This window comes from Choloepus didactylus, chromosome 10 (assembly GCF_015220235.1).
Source record: "Choloepus didactylus isolate mChoDid1 chromosome 10, mChoDid1.pri, whole genome shotgun sequence".
Taxonomy (NCBI): Eukaryota; Metazoa; Chordata; class Mammalia; order Pilosa; family Megalonychidae; genus Choloepus; species Choloepus didactylus.
This window is the reverse complement of record NC_051316.1, coordinates 98384442-98402193: the sequence shown is the minus strand read 5'-3', so window position 1 is coordinate 98402193 and position 17752 is coordinate 98384442. Positions and strand designations below refer to the sequence as shown.

General features: G+C 39.8%; 1 protein-coding gene across 5 annotated transcripts in view; it reads right to left on the bottom strand.

Moving 5' to 3' along the window:
* DENND1A (DENN domain containing 1A) overlaps nucleotides 1-17752 on the bottom strand; it is a 669505-nt gene that overhangs the window by 212958 nt on the left and 438795 nt on the right. For all 5 annotated transcript variants that reach the window (XM_037851268.1, XM_037851271.1, XM_037851269.1 and 2 more), the window contains exon 11: nucleotides 17272-17317. In XM_037851268.1, coding sequence (XP_037707196.1) covers nucleotides 17272-17317 — 46 coding nt within the window. The remainder of the gene's footprint in view (nucleotides 1-17271; nucleotides 17318-17752) is intronic.

The window sequence follows — 17752 nt, the reverse complement described above, 5'->3', positions numbered from 1 at the left end:
GAGGACAGGTTTCCTAAAGAGTCTTAAACCTATTTGATGGATGAGGAGTCTCAAGAGAATAAATAATTTGCCCATGATCTTACAACTGGGGTATGTCAGAGAAACGACTTGAATCTAGGTTCCACAAGCCAGTGTTCTTTCCATAATATAGCACATTTGAAATGTGCTCAAATACAAGCTCATATATATATGACTAGATAACAAAGAACAGCATGGGGAGCTGGTGGCCTCCTAAGAGGAAAGAGAAAAAGAAATGAGAAAGAAAGCAGAAAGGACAGGAAAAGGAAAGACAAATATTCAGGTACTCTAAACTCTTTATTCCTGCCTGAAATCTTGTATATACAAAGAGAAGACTGACATTTCCCTTCCCTTCCTCAGGCCCCAAAGGTCACTGAGCTGCCAAGCTGTTGATAAACATAGTGGTTTTTCTTTGGAGCCAGGAGTCACTGATTTGCTCCTTCCTGCTCCACAAAATTAAAAATCTAAAATCCGACAGTTCAGAGGACCCCTGAAAACACCGTTGGAATTTCCCAGTGTGCTTTAAACAGAAACAGAAGCTTGGCAGGGGAGGGAAGTGGTGTAAGCACCTCACAGGTCAGGCCAAATCCACACCGACAATCATTCATAAATCCACGGATTTTCAACGCAGCTCAACAAAGGAGCTATTTCTCCAATGGTGCCTCTCCATACCATCCATCCAGTGGATATTCATTCACTCATTCATTTACTCACTCACTCACTCATTTCGTTGGTCAGGCATTTGGTCTACCAGTCATCCATCCATTCATGTCAAATTTATGCTATGTTTTAAGGACACAGAGATGACTAAACCATGATCTTTGAATTCAAAGGGCTCCTAGCCTACTTGTGGGAGGGTGTGGATGGGGAGGGGTGATGGTGGTGATAAAACTATACATCGATTAATCTCAGAAAATGCACAGCAATATATAGTAGGGAGGAAGCGCACTTCGAGGGAACATCTCCATTCAGGAAAAGCTTGCACGATTCCCTCCCCTCCATGTGGGCAAGAGTATTTCCTGGGTGGTCCAGGGCCCAGAGTCAGAAAGTCCTGGCTCTTTCACTTACAAGTGAAGTAGCTTCAGGCAATGTCCTTAGCCTCTTTTAGCATCACTGTCCTTCTCTGTGAACTGGGGATCGATCATAATCCTTACTTTCAGAATTGTTAGGCAGATTAAAAGAGACACTGTAGGGCAGGGATTTCATTTAGTACCAGCCATAAGGCAGAAGCTCAATCAATGCTTGGCTGTGCCAGCTCTCCTGGCAGCCCATTCTACATCTTCATCCCAACACTGTGCCTTCACCCAGCCTGGCCTCCTCTCTGCTCTCCAGAATGGAGGACCTAGCCCATCTACACCTCTCATTCCACTGGTGTTTGGAGTCAAACTGAAGCACCCTCCCCGCTGGGGAGACTCAGTTTCCTCAAGGGTGAAAAAAGGATGTGAAGGATACCAACACCTTCCACCACTGTAGCAAAACATAAACAAGAGATGAGATGGAAAGAGTACTTGTTAAGATGTGAAGCATGACCCAAATGTCAATCACAATTATTTCCATCTTGCAAGAGCCCACTCTTCTCTCCTACTCCCATTCCCACGGTATGTTGCCTTATCTAAGTTCTAAGCTAAATACAGTGGGCAGCACACATTTTGGCCTTCAATTATAACTTGTTTAGTGCTGTTTCTAATTGTTTCATATGTGGCTGCCACTTTTCCCTTAAAATAACTTTTTAAACCTTACTATACTTTTACTGCAATAATATTTACCACTGTCATCTATAAAGCATGGTAGAGATTTAAAACATACTATATTTCAAAATATATCTTGACCAAAAGGGGGATGTGAAATGAAATAAGTTTCAGTGGCTGAGAGATTCCAAAAGGAGTTGAGAGTTCACTCTGGTGGGCACTTTTACGCACAATATAGATAACCATTTTTAGGTACTAATGACTTGGAATAGCTAGCAGTAAATACCTGAAACCAGAACCCCTGAATCTTGAAGATGACTGTATAACAATGTGGCTTATGAGGGGTGACAATGTGATTGGGAAGGCCATTTGGACCACACTCCCCTTTGTACAGTGTATGGATGGATGAGTAGAAAAATGGGGGAAAACACACACACACACACACACACACACACACACACACACCCAGTGTTCTTTTTTACTTTAATTGTTCTTTTTCACTTTAATTTTTATTCTTATTACTTTTGTGTGAATGGTAATGAAAAAGTTCAAAAATTAATTTTGGTGATGGAGGGACAACTATATGGTGGTACTATGAACAACTGATTGTATGCTTTGCATGAATGCATGGTATGTGAATATATCTCAATAAAATTGAATTATTAAAAAAAATATATGTATTATTTCATCTGATCCTCAAAGCAATCCTGTGCAACAGGCATTATTCCCATTTTACAAAAGAGAAAACTGAAGTTCCAAAAGGTGAAGTAATTTCGTAAAGCCCCAGAGTAATAGCACAGTTTGGATTTGAGCTTGGGATGGCTGACTCCCCTCTGTAGAGCCCTCTCTACATTCTGGGCACAGAGTTGGGCAGAGAGCAGTTGCATAATAAATACTGAGGACAGCGACCATATCATATATTTCTGTTGTGTCCTCCATGGATAGAACTTATCAGAGTGCTAGACACGTAATAGCAAGCAGTCCCTAAAAGCAGCGTCAGGATAATATTTTCTTTTCTACACATTAAAACACTTCACATAGAGATGATTAAAATGATCTTTGAAGTCAAGGAGATCGCAGCCTACTTGTGGAAGGCATGGGCTGGGGATGGTTGTGGTAAACCTATATACCAATAAATCTAGAAACGGCACAGTAATATATAGTAGGAGAGGAATAGACCTCAAACTGGATTTGAATTCTGGTCCTGCTAATTAATTATTAACTGTGAGACTCTGGACTAGTTACTTAACCTCTCTGTACCTAAATTTCATCACCTGTGAAACAGCGTCACCACTACCAGAGCACAGAACTCTGAAAATTAAATAATGAATGCAATCCACCTGGGAGGTGATTCGAAAATATTATCCAGTTTGAAACAATGAAACTATAATTTAAGAGTTTCACTGGGGTATAACGGGATGTTGATTCCCTAGTCCCAAAATGGTTTGGGGTCACCCTCTCATAAAATAGGGTCTCATTCCTCCTACTGAGCTGCCACTTGCCATCATTCATTCATCGCTAAGCACAGCAAACCGGGACTCCCATCTCCACCTGCCTTTTATTTGAAACGTCAATTTTTAAAGAGTGGAGAGGTTGGAAACCCAATTTAACAAGCACACTGGAACATTGTTTATTGCCCCCATAAACATGGCTTAGTGAGAATTACGGACTTAATCAGAGTGAACTTATCTCCCGGTGAAAAGGAACACTTTAAATTTCAGAAATGGCACCTTTACTGTGAAAATCTCTTAACTTTTCAAACAAACTACAGGGGGTCTTAAACATATGGGCAGTAAAGGGGCAGCCATTCCCGTGATTTGTCTTGTCAAGCAGCCTGAAAGTTCCATAACAACTTTAATGTCTAGGAAAAATATTTGGAAAATCATATTCAGGAGATATGTCTCTTAAAAACATACACACAGGGTCTGCTGAGTGGAAAGTCATATATGTATGGTTGCTTGCGACTGCCCAAAAGAAAGGACTCTGGAGTCAGAACAGGGGGTATTTAATTAGCAGCAGTGTTGAGAAAGCCCACCTCTCCTCCTGCATGTAAGATTAAACATTTAGCAATGGGTAATATTTTGGTGCCCTGCTTTTCAGAAGAGAGGGGCTACATAAATCCAAAAGGCTACTAAATGGTTTGTATGATTCTTCTTGATAAAAAGCATTTCCAGAGTATAGGTCCTGTGAACCCCAACTTCCCAATCTGAGGCTTCATTAGGGCCTTGCCGATCAGTCCAGGAAAGGGTTTCATAAAGATGCCCCCATCTTGAAGAGAATGTTTCAACCCGGCTGCCAGAGGCAGGAAAGGCAACAGATATAAAATTTTATTATTTCATGCCCCAGTAGCAGCCAGGAGGACTTAATGAAATTGCCAAGATTTACAATCTGAAATAGCTATTGCACAGACAGATATGGTTAAAGGAGCTGCGTCCTCTGACCTTTCAACCCTTTGATCCTCACACAGCAGGTGGCCTGGAGCCCCCTCCTGGGCATCTTCCCTCTCTTCCAACACTGCCCTACCTTGATGTGCAATAAGCCTGACCCCACACAGGTGACTCTCACCGTGCTTATCACCAGCAGCTGTGGTTAATGGAACAGCAAAAATCACTTGGCCTGGGATTCTAACTCTGAGAAGGGGGAAGAGTAATCTGCAGTGCAGTGTCCAAAAGATGCTGAAATGAGGCTCAATAATTTAGCAACAAGTCTAGTAGTTTGAGAATGCTTAACAGTGCCACAACTAAAAACTGTCTTGTCTTTCAAAATGGAACCCTGGTTTTCTGCAATTTATACTTTGAGTTAGAAAAAAATCACCTTTTAAAAATAAATCTTAAAAAAAAAAAAAAAATCAACCCCCAAATCCCCAAATGCATCTCTCAGAACTTCCCTAAAACCATGTGCCACAAATTTATACCAATGAAAATCAAAACAATTTTTGGAAACCTAAAATTGACTGTTTTCAGTTCCATGAGATTTCATTTAAAAAACCCCATATGCCAAAATGTCCAAATTCTCTTATTTTAAAAAATTGGGACGACTTCCAAAATCATAGCTATCTTTTCCTTTCTTTCCTTTTTTTTTTTTTTTTTTTAAAGCTAGGGATGGATAATATGCATATGTACTTATCAAGCTTCATCATTTAACCCATTCGGTCAGTACAAATTATCTGCAGTCAAATGCTGAAGAGGGAGGATGTAAATTTATTACCAGTGGATCTTACAAAACCTTGACTCCTCTGCATCAAGGTTTAACAGATATTATATTTAAGAAAGTGTCCAGGAGTGTACGTAACCCCCATATGCAGGTTTTAGCTTTGGTCAGGTATTTGAGTTTATGGAAAGAAGGATTTTAGGCAGGGCATATAAACCACTCTGCAGGATTCTGATAACTTCCAACCACAAAACAAAACTTTGATAACACTGTTGATAATACTTTAGCCCTGGGTCAATGCCTTTGTTTCTGAACAAACACAGTGTGGTGGCCCCCATTTTTACCAGCGACAGCCAAAGCTTGGATCATTAATGTCTGAATCCAATGGGAAGAGAAAAAAAAAATTTTTTTTGCACCTAAATGCAAATATCTTAAGTATTCAATCTAAAATTATTTTGAAATCAGTCAAGAATCAAACAATATGTAAAGAGAGGTTTATAGACTAATTTAAATCATGCTTTTGTCTATGGATGTTTAAATTTAGTACAGAGAAAAATTTATAAAGAAATCAGTTTAATAGGGGGAAAAAAGTTCTGGTTACTACATCACACAGTTTGACAACTTTGTATAAAACTATTATTATGTTATCCTCCCAAGAGATGCCAATTGGAATACTCTATTAATAATATCTTTCACTGAGTGAGGGTCTACTAATGTGCATGACATTTAACCATGCAATTTTTAACTGTCACTCCCTTAAGGTAGGTGTCCCTGTTTTGCAGATGAGGATGTTAAGAAGCAGATGCAGAGAAATTCAGTGATTTGCCCAAGTTATACCGAGACAAATGGCAGAACTGGGATTCAGACTCAAGACCACTGCCTGCCCAAACAGCCCGTGGTCCACTTTCTCTTTTTTCCCAACAAAAAAGCAAAATACAAACAGAACAAACACCACCACATAATAATTTGTGCAGAAGACGTTGGATTTCCGCTTGCCTACACATTACCGTGGCCCATTTAAAGGCCTTCTGAATCAATTATTTTAGGTCATTAAGAGGAAGTTTAATTTGGTTGACAAACACCCCTACTGTGGTGACCTCACATATCAACAACAAATGCCTGGTGGTCACAAACCCGAACCTTCAGACGGCTGGCTGAGCATGGTGTTAAACAAAACCACATGCGCTGCAATTCCAAGTGGGATTTGGCTAGGCCAAGGGTACCTTTCTTCAATCATCACACCACTGGTCTCTAAGCTCCTGCAATGGCCCTAACCCTAATCACTTGCTAGGAGTTTAGGAAAAGAAGTCACCAGTCCCATGTGGCTGTGCTCAGTAAAAAAGGGCTTTTAAGCTAATTTCAACTTAGAAAAGGCCAAACGTTAAAAAAGAAAAAAGAAGGCAGAGTCAATTTTTATGTGGATAAATCGTTAAGCCTTTTTTTAAGGGAAACTTACCAGTCCTATACCCATGTAATATTGGTAATCACTTCCATTTATTTGACACCTATTCTGTGCCAGGCACTAGTCTGTGTGCTTTCATATATTTTCTCCTTTATTCCTCATTTAAAAAGTCCTACAAAGTGGAGAATCTACCCATTTTACAAACGAGGAGTCTGAGACTCAAAGAGTCACCTTAACATCCCTCCCCATCTGCAAAACAGGGGCACTTACCTTAAAGTGGGGACAAATAGAAATTATATGGCTAAACTGTCATACACATTAGTAGATTCTCATTCAATGGTAAATATTAACATATTTCCAATTGGTATCTCCTAAGAGGGCAGTGTAATCATAGTTTTGTACAAAATGGTCAAACTGTTTGATGTAGGAGCCGTAACTTTTTTCCCCTACTAAACTGATTTCTTCTTTAAACAAAAGGAGCTTGTTTAAAGTCACCCATTAGGAAGGAGGTGGTGGAGCTAGAATTTGAACTCAGGTCCTCATGACATCAGAGCCCAAGAGCTCTTTCCACTGTGCTATGTAGCTTCCCACATGCTGCTCTTTACCTTGATACAAAGGGAATTTGAGTAGTGCAAGCTTCTCTTGACTAAACTGTTTCCTTTGAAGTTGGTTTTAACATTGCTAAATGGAACATACATATAGTGACTGCAAAGTGATGATAGGAAAATTGGAAAACAAAAGCATCAATGATGGTTTCACATTTTCTACTGGGATTCTCTCTCACAAATTACCCAGTTTTTTTAGTCTATAACAGAGGGTTATCTCATCTCATAAGAGAACATTTCAGTCAGAACAAATTAGACTGAAAATGCACTGACTGCAAGAGATACTTAAATCAGCTAGAAGTACTTATTCCCTATGATTACATAAATTACAACTAGAGCTTTAAACTGTTTTATACTAATTCCAACATTAGGAGAAGTGGCATTTAAGAAATCACCCTTATTTTAAAAACAGATGTCACTGCAAAGAGAGAGCTTCCAAGAGAAATCCATCAGGCTAAATCCAGGACAACCTTCAAGGAAGGCCTAAGTTGAACAGAGCATGCTGAATTTTCACTCTGAATCGTCTGTATGTGACAGAGGTTCTTACATGATGATTTTGCATAATAACAAATACAATGGTAAGGACATTCCAGGAAAATGAAGATACTGTCCAATAACTTGTTATTTTTACATAATAAAGCAATCTCCAGGGCTTCATTGATCTAAACTTTGCCTCTGATTTTTATATTTTTAACTACAAAGACTAATCTTTGGTATGGTATGTATTTTTAACTTTGAAATATTTTCAGTCTTACAAGACAGTTACAAAAATAATACAAACCCTGTACAGAGAACTCCAAACATACCCCATACCTCTCCAGATACCCAGAACCAATTTTAACTTTTTGCCCCATTTGTTGTATTACTCTATCCATCCATCATTCTATCAATCCAGCTATTCATCTATCTTGTCTATTTACCAATCCATTTTCTGAACACTTGAATGTAGGTTACATATATCATGCTCCCTGAACACTTTTAATACTGCCATGTACATTTCTGAGAGCAAAGGTATCCACTTATGTATTCACCTTAAATGTGGTCAAGTTAAAAAAATTTAACATTGCCAATAAAGATTACAGTTTATATTCCAATTTTTTCATATGTCCCAGAAATGTCCCTTTGTGCCTTTTCTCCTCTTGTTAGAACCCGCCTAGGATCATATATTGCCTTTAATTGTCATTGTCTCTTTAGGAACTCTTTTTTTTATTTTATAGTGGGAACATACATACAACATAAACTTTCCCGTTACTTAATCCCATACCGTTCAGTGGGATTAATCACATTCACTATGTTGCAGTACACTTACCACCTTCCATCACTAAAAGTTTCCCATCTACCCAAACAGAAACCCTCATTTTGCATCCCCCCTCCCCTCTGCCCCTGATAATCTGTTCTCTAAATTCTGTCTCTTTGAGCCTGCATATTCTCTGATAGGTTCTTTGTAGTTACTCTGGGGCTTAAATTTAACATCTTACTTCTATAACAATCTCATTTGCTTTGGTACCAACTTCAATAGTACGCACAAATTATATTCCTAAACCCCTCTGTCCCACCACCTTTATGTAGTTGTCATAAATTACATGTTTATACATTATGAGTCCAAAACTACTGATTTCTTATTACATTTTATGCATTTGCCTTTTAGGTTCTGTAGAAAGCAAAAAGTGGCATTGCAAATCAAAAACACAATAGTAACGTCATTTATATTTACACTTGTGGTTATCCTTCCCAGAGATCTTTATTTCTTCATGTGGCTTCAATCTATTGCCTGTTGTCTTTTCCTTTCAAGCTGCAGGACTCCCTTTAGATCTCTTATAGGTCTGGTCTAGTGGTGATGAACTCCCTTAGCTTTTGTTTATCTGGGAATGCCTTAATCGCTCCCTCATTTTGAAAGATAGTTTTGCTAGACAGAGACTTCTTGTTGGCAGTTTTTTGCTTTCAGCATTTTAAATATGTCATTCACAGCTTTCTTGCCTCCATGGTTTCTGATAAGAAATCAGCACAATCTTATTGAGGTTCCCTTGTACATCTCACATTGTCCCTCTCTTGCAGCTTTCAGAATTCTCTCTTTATTTCTGGCATTTGATAGTTTAATAATAATATGCCATGACATGGGTCTATTTGGGTTTATCCTGTTTGGGGCTCGCTGAGTGACCTGGATGTTTATATTCATGTTTTTCATTAAATTTGGGAAGTTTTCAGCCATTATTTCTTTGAATATTCTCACTGCCCCTTCTCTCTTTCTTTTCCTCCTTGGACTCCCATAATGCGCATATTGGTATGCTTGATGGTGTCCCACAGGTTCCACTGGCTCTGTTCACTTTTCTTCATTCTTCTTTGTGTGCCTCAGACTAGATGATTCCAATTATCTTATATTCAAGTTCACTGATTCTTTCTTCTACTAGCTCCAAACTGCTGTCAAACCCCACTAGGGAATTCTTAATTGCATCTCTCTATTGATATGCTCTTTGTGTTCATCTCTCACTTTCCTGATTTCCTTTAGTTTTTTTGTTCATAGTCTCCTTTAGCATATTTAGGACCATTTTTAACAAAGTCTTTGTCTGGTATGTCCCAGGTGTGATCCTCCTCATTAAGGGATTCTAATGCTTTAATCTTCTCCTTTGCCTGGGCCATCACTTTGAGTTTTTTTTGTATGTTTTCTAATCTTTTGTTGAATCCTGGACATTTTGATATCTTAATGTGTTAATACTGGAATTAAGACTCTGAGGTTTCTGTTTCTTAAGCGTGTATCCAGCTAGTGTTATGACAGACAGAGATTTCCTTGAATCCTTGAATGCCGGGAACCAACCAAAAAAAAAGAAAAAAAGAAACACCTTTCCCAGTCTTTGCAGATTGACCTGTGCCAGCACTCTCCTTCAGGGCTTGTCCATGTAATGAGTTTAGAAACTGGCTCCAGGCCAGAGTGTAGGGGCTTCCCTGGTCCTTTCTGCTCATGAGTCTTGTCTTGGGCATGCACATGTGACCCCGGAAATTCCTCCAAATGTCCCCTCTTCCATAAGAAACAGTTTCCTCATGGTCTGGGGCTCTGCATTATGTGTCCCACAGCCAGCAATCCCTTGCCCCAGCCAGCCACTGGACTGCAGCACTGCGTAGGAGAGCTCAGTAGCTGCCTTCTACAATGCTGGGCGAGTTCTGGGATGGTGAGTCCCTCAAGCCACCACCAGACAGACTGGGCCAGACATACACGCTCCCAGTATATGCATGAGAATTAATCCTCTCCCTCTGGAACCAAGAACAGGGAAATGCACTGGCAGAGGGGGTCAGCTCCCAGCTGAGCTGGTAAGGGGTGGGGAAGAGGCCAGCCAGGGCACCACAAGATCCTACCACTTCCAGGCAGCCTTTCTCTTGATCCTTTTTCTTGCTTTCCCTGTTACTGCAGTCTTTTAACTTTTTTTGGAGCTTTGTGATACAGTATTTTTAAAAAGCTCTTCACATGTATTGTATCAGTTAATTCTCACAGCTCTTTGAGATAAATAATATAATCTTAATCTTAATTTTAAAGATGAGAAAATGGAGCCTTGGAGAGGCAAAGTAACAGGACCCCAGTCACAACTGTAGACTTTTTCTCTGAAGGACCACAAGGCCTCATCACAGTCCCCAGAGCACAGCAGGCAGGCCCTGCTGGGAAGGAAAAGCTCACGCAAAGGTGGAGGCCTCTACCCAGGATCAGGTGGTACCAGGGACACAATCCACACTGTCTGTTGGAAGGATAGACAGGGCAGAGGCTTTGGGGTCTGACAAACCCATTGTAGCTCAGGGACTAGATGTAAATTAGTTCACTGCTCTGACCCTCAACCTCTCCATCTGCAAATGTAGGTATTTCTTACTTTGCAGAGAGATTCTGAGGAATGCTAGGTAAAGTACCACGTTTGGCACCGAGCAAGGACTCAGAACATGTGAAAGTTTCTTTCCAACCCTCTCTTTCTTGCCAAAGCTCTCCCCATGAACCTGTGACTGTAAAAACCAGGTGGAAATTTTCATGCAAATATTGCCTTTATATAAAACAGGAATAAGATTACTTAGCACTAACAAATAAATCTCACATGGAATTTCTCAATTCTTGGGAGGACACATATAAAAGCCTCCATTTATACCTGAATATAATTATGGCTCACAGTCTTACATGAATCACAGCAGTTACAAATGTGAACTACATTTTACTACTGTCTAACTGTGGAGTCCTGTGAAGAAGCAAAATGGTACAATGGTAAACAAGAAATGCTCTCCTTCACTCACTCTGAAACTGATTAAAAATAAATATTCAAAAACAGGAACAAAGGATTAAAGACTTTCTATGCCAGGGGCAAAAAATGAAAAGAAAAATACAGTTAAATTGGTGCTAACTCATATGACAGAAATTCAGGTTCTTTGAGATGCAAAGGAAAAGAAATGTTACCTTTCTTGCCTGTTAATAAGCAAACCCTATTATTTTGTGAAAAAGCTCCATAGTTAAACAGGGAGCCCCACTGTAGACACAGAGAAATGTGGCCTCTGGGTTCCGTCCCCTGAATGTGGAGCTCAGGGCTCTTCCAACCATTTGGTGAATTTGCAAAGCCAGGCCTTCGTAGATAAACGATGATGAGCAAGAGAAGAATGTCTCGAGCTCAGCCTGTCTTACCTTGCATCCTTCGAATGCCTCTTGGAATTGCAAGGGTTGAGGGGTTGGGTGTTGGGGAGGTGGCTACTGGCCTGTGAACTTGGTACCTGGGTCTCATTTCCCTTGCTCCTACTACCTGGAACTACCACTTAGTATGTAGTATAAATTTATTGCCTCAAACTGGGGTATAGAAAGAATATCTAATGTACAAAAATACTTGAAAACAAGGGGGAAAGACAAAATCCAGTAAAAGTGGCGCTTAAAACCCTGAATAAAGCCATCAATATAAACACCTCTACCATGGGTTGGCAGCAAGGGAACCATTTGAAAGCTCACATCTGAATTTTATATACAAGGTTTTGGTGTGTAATTTACTTAAGAATTACCTTGATCTTTACAAATATCAATTTACTTTATTAACATGGTTACACAGTTTCTAAGCATTTTATATGGAAGGACTATTTTTCTAATGGCCCAGAAGGAGAAGGCCTGACCATGTCCATTCCCTATTTACACCCTTCAATGGCTCTCCATTGCCTTATAAAGTTCAAACTCTTTTACTCAGCTTACAAGGCCCTGGATAGCCTGGCCCTTGCCTGACTACTTCTGTTCTCCCCTTCTCTATAGCTCTGGGCTCCTATCAGACACTAAATTACTCGTATCTCCTGGAAAGTACCATGGTCTGCACCTTAAGTCTTTACAGATGCTGTCCACTCTTTCCTTGGTTTACCTACTTCTTATTTATCTGTCAGCCTTTAGTTTAGGCATTCTCTTCCTCTGAGAACTATAGCCTGTAAGGCTGGATTCGGTTTGATATCTCTCCTACCAAAGCCTATGGCATCTCAAATTCACTGCAATTACTTTTCAACTTGTCTTTATCTGCCTAAGACAAAACTCGGAGGGTAGGGATTATGTCACATTTCATACTTTATAGTGCGACCTTAGTATTGTATAATGTCTGATGCACAGAGGCTCGCAAAACACAACTGCAGAAGGGAATGTACGTATATTGAGCTACATGCCAGACGGGGGGTAAGGTGCTGTATATATAAAGGACTCATTTATTTAAACTTTACTGCAATCCTAAGAGTGCTTATAGATAACTGTACTTATAGATAAAGAAAGTAAGATACAGAGACAAGTATGTTGCCTGAAGTTAATGCAGTAGGTGTTTGGAAATGCATTTATCAAATTCTATAGAAGTGCCTTTCCCAAACCTGATACAGGACCTCCAGAATTGTAAACCCAGAAAAAAATGGGGCAGGTACAAATGATTTTTGTTGAAACCCTTTTCCCCAAAGGAACGAAGAAGATAACCCTTGGGACCTAAGGGTCCCTGAAACACAATTTCAAAGCTGTCCACCTAACAATGTAAATGGCTTTAAGGCCACTGAGGAAATAACAGCAATGGTTGTTGGTATTTGTTGAGCTCTTTATGCACCAGGCTCTGTGCTACGTACTTGGTATGCACTCTCTCACTGGGCCCTCCTCACAATCCATACGAGAGATATGGCTGTTATCCACATTTTATCAGTGAGAAGACAGAGGCACACAGGTCAATTACCTTGTCCAAGATCACAAAAGCAGGCAGTAGGGGGGCCAGAATCTAGATTCCATGTTCTAACCACTATGCTTCCTTGCCTCTGTGTAGAGGTGGAGCTTCTTTTATAATCTAATCTGACTCTCTTTCTGGAACTGTGTCATTGCTATCGCCCTCCCTTCCTCCTTCCTCATTGTTCTGCCACCAGGAATAATACAAAATACCTTCTGGATACATCCCTCATGTCACTCTGAAATTTGTACACAGAGCATTATTTGTGAGGCTTGGAGAGGAAGGTCTTCATTTATCAAGTAGGGGAAGCACCATCATGACCTGGCACCTGCTACCAGAAGAGGGGCTGCATAAATGTCTCCTGAACTAAATTGAGATCATTTGAAAGAAAGGAAATAGTCACTGTGTAATCTGGCCATGTTTCCGGATTTTTTAGCTGCCAACTAACATGATCATTCTCTCCAAGAAGAAACTAGGGCTATGCCAATACCTTTGGGCTTTCTGCTAACTTACCACTAGCCTCAAATTAATGTGTAAATGAGAGAAAGAATATAAAAGGCAGACGGAGTGGTAAGAATGACAGTCAGCCATAAACTTGTCACTTTAAAAGAAAGGTGAACTATTTAAGGTGAGTAGGCTACCATTTAACAAATAGCAACAGCATCCTGTAGAAGCATGAAGACCAGAATTAGGTCTTTCTCCAAAATAACCTTTTCTCAAATGAGAATGCTAGGTTATAATTTATATTTCTCTTTGTGTAACAAATTTGAATGTCATAAAAATGGTTAAAAAGTCTTCCTATGGTAGCTTTTTCTAAACTTTTATGAACATCTGCCACATTCATTTGAAGTTTAAAAAATTCTGGCACATATGCAAAGGCATAATAAGGTGCCTATAGCTTTCAAGAAGAAATAACAAGACAGTCAAAAATAAGCCTTTTGCTGAATTGCCAGTAAAGAAAACTAGTATGCAAGAAGAGATGGGCCTTCCCAAACTCCTTCCTTAAAGAGTTGCCCTTTGGCCCCAGGTATGCGCTCTTCCTGGAGCTTTACAGTCCACGGTTCCTGGAGGAAATCTCGGTGGGAAGCATCTCTTTCATCTGAAGGTTATAATAGAATCAGATAAACTCATTCAGAAAGCACTACCAGGGCACTCTGAGTCTGAGCTGAAATCCATGGGAGGAGATTAGAAGACTGAGTTTCAAGATTTGGTTAGTTCACAGCTGCCCAACACACCCAGAAAGTGCTTTTTTTTACAAAATAAATTGTTTGGAAAGTGTCAACTGGCTCCAAGAATGGGATGGCTACTATCCTTGATAATGTTTTTAGAGCTGACCACACTGGAGTTTAGCATGGCAAACCCCTCCCCAACCTCAGTCAATCAACAGAGTTCTGCTCTATCTTGACTAGTGCATCCCAAACCTTCTCACTTAAGGTGCTTCATAGGCTGAGTGGAGTGGACGTGCACCCATTCACCAAAGTGCAAAACTCTGACTCACGTTTCAGCTTCAAACTTTATGTATATTTTCCATTGCATGTTTTACTACAAAAGGCCTTGTTTTAAATTACTTAGAACCATATAACAAAAAGTAAAAAATTTACTCCCCCACCTTTAAGTAAAATTATGGCACTGGGTTCCCTGAAAAAGGTGATGCCTACCTAAGGGCCTCTAAATGCCTTCCGGATTGTATCTTTCCAAGTACTCCCTCAATCTTTCTTTTCAGAAAGCATTCACTCACATGATACTACCTGCTTGGCTCCCTGCCATGGGCTGAGGGCCCTACAATGAAGTATAGTCCTGGTTCTCAAAGAACTCATGCTCCAGCGGATGACACAGAGGACAGAGAATCGAACAGCTATCAACCAGAGCAAGGTATAGTAAGTGAAAGAACATCAAATGGGAGGACTTCTTGGAAGAGATGGAGAAGGGCAGAGCTTTTCCATGCAGCAGAGGAAGATTGTGGATATGTTTACAGATCAGTGAGAACAATAGCTAAGAAAAGACAGACATAGGACAGAAGGTTTGAGAGCAGCAGAAAAACTGTGTAGTTTTAGGGGCAGTGCAGAGATAACTGCACTAAATATAGAGACTATGGACCAAATTTCACATTCATCTACTTACCCTTAGGACCTAGCAAAACGCTTGGAATGTAAGAGGCCCTGATTTCACTTATCGAATGAATGAATAAGGCTTTGCAAGAATCCAAGAAAGCAAAGCAAAGTGTCAATGAATGCAATGAAGAAGGAACGGGTGAGAGACGTTTCAGAGACTTGGTGCCTATTTAGAGAGAAAGAGTGAGGAAGAGGTGCACCCAGCCTTGCCCAGCTTGACGTATTGGTGCTATTCACAGGGACCGGGAACACCGGAAGGGGAATGGAGTAGCTGTGAGTGTGTGTTTGTGTGTGCGCGTGCACGCACACACGTGTTTAAGACATCTGTAGTATATCTACGTGAAATTCAATTGGCACTTGAAAATCTGGACTGGAAATTCAGAGAGAGGCAGGCCAGTGTTAGAATCAGAGATAAGAGTCGTTGACGTTGACTTGGTTGCTGAAACAAACAGCCTTAAACAAGGTGACTGGAGGGCATGCAGAGAAGAAAAGAAAGCCGGAAGGTACAGGGATGCAAAAAGGAGACTGAAAGTTGGGAGGAAAGGCAGAGAGAGAGCTGTGTACCCTGACAGACCAAAAGGTCTTTAGATTGTTTCAAATTCTACAAGTGGCACTAAAGGTCTACTAGAAAATATTCACTTTTAATTTTAATATTTCATACAGTAGCTTTGAATATAACACCAAACCTGACAAAGGTAAAACATAGAAGAAATCTCTTCAATCTGATCTAAATACATCATCCAAGATAGTCCATAAACTGTGTACTGTATGTGCTTAGGGCTGGGTGATGACAGGGAGGAACTGTTAACAGAATGTAGGAGCCACATGGCCGTCCTGTCAAATTAGAAATTTGAGCAGATTTTTGTGGTCTATTTTGATCAAGATTCTCAATGTCAAACAAACAGGTTTTTCGATAACCAACTTGTTTCATTTTTGTAAGCACAATAGCACAATGTGCAACAGATAGTGAAGAAGCAGGTGGTCCTCGTCGACGTGAATGAAGGGAACAGAAGAAGAGAAGTAGCACTTCCTTTAAGACATGCAAAGCATCATCACAGACGGACATGGTTTCAGATTTTCCCTCTGAGAGCTTATCTCCTCTGCAAAACAGACAAGTTCCCCCACCTCCCCCCAGGCACTTTTCTCTAGTGCAAATTTACACTTTTTTTCCTGAGGAGGGAAAGGTTTAGGGATCATGTATAACTTGGTTCAAACTAAAGGTATTTACAAAAGCAAAGAATAGTCCTTTAAAAGAACTGCTATATAATTGGTACAAACAGAAAGCAATCTGGCATCAGATTCATAGCTTTGACCAGGCATTTCTACTTTAGGGGTTCTATGCTAGGGAAATAAATAAAAATGCAGATAAGCTTTATGCAGAAAGATGTTCACTGTAATGCTCTTTATCACAGTGAAAAATTATAAACAACCTAAGTGTCCAACAGTAGGAAAATGGTTAAGTTTGTGATGTATCCAATAATGGGATGACATGTAGCAAATAAAAAATCAGTATTACTGAGAGTGGATAAAATCATGTAGAACCCCCTTATGCCCTAACGTTCAGTAAAATAAAGGCATAAAATTATACATACATATAAATCATATATATATAAAACAGATCAATTTATACAAAAATAAATATTCATAGGATATAGCCTAGGAAGAATAGTAAAACGCTAAATCTGGAATATATTGTGGATAATTTTAATTTTCTTCTTTAAACTCCCATAAACTTTTTTCCATAACATTTTCTACAATGAAAAATGTAATATTTTTATAGTGATTTAGAACAAACATCATTTTGAAAAGTGAAACATTTCCCTCCCCTCGTTCAAACCCTTGAAGAACCGTTTTCTCCCGCCTCCTCTGCCTTCAACCCCTCACTCATGAAAATTGACACCCTCCGGCAAAAGTGGAAAAATACTGAAAACAAGAGCCCAGTGGAAAGGGTCTTGGTTGAATACTCAACGCTGTGCACCTGGGAGGGGATTGTACATAAGGTGATGCTTCGACAAGCTCCCATGTGTAGTAGAGCTGTGACTCCAGACACCGTGTCTATTTCACTGCTTTGTAGCAAAATGAAATCCCAAAGAGAGAGATCTAGGAGGAAAGAAGCCAACTTACCTCCATTAAACTTATATGGATTCCTATGAGGTAGGGCATGGGAGCACTGTGGAGAGAAAGAGACACACAGCTGCTTTAATATCTGTTGCTTCCGACAGAAAATTACAGATGGTTCACTATTTGGAAAAAAACTGTTTTAATAAACGTATGCACAGTTACATTTCCTTTCACAACAAAAATCCTAATATGACATTTTGTTCCCAAGCCTAGAAACTTCAGAAGAATTTCAAAATGCGGGCAGCCTTGGCAGCAGCATGGGATGGTAGGAACAGCACCAACCTTGGTGGTAGTCTCTAAATAGCAATTATGTGACAGCAGAGCCTCAATTGCTTTATCTTTAAAATGGGATATTGGGCTCTAACTAGCAGGTTGCTATTAGAATGAGAGAAAATATACATAAAATGACTAGTACAGTTTCTTGTGCAAATGAGAACTATTATTGCCACAATTATAACAGAAAAGGAAGTTAACGAGATCAAAT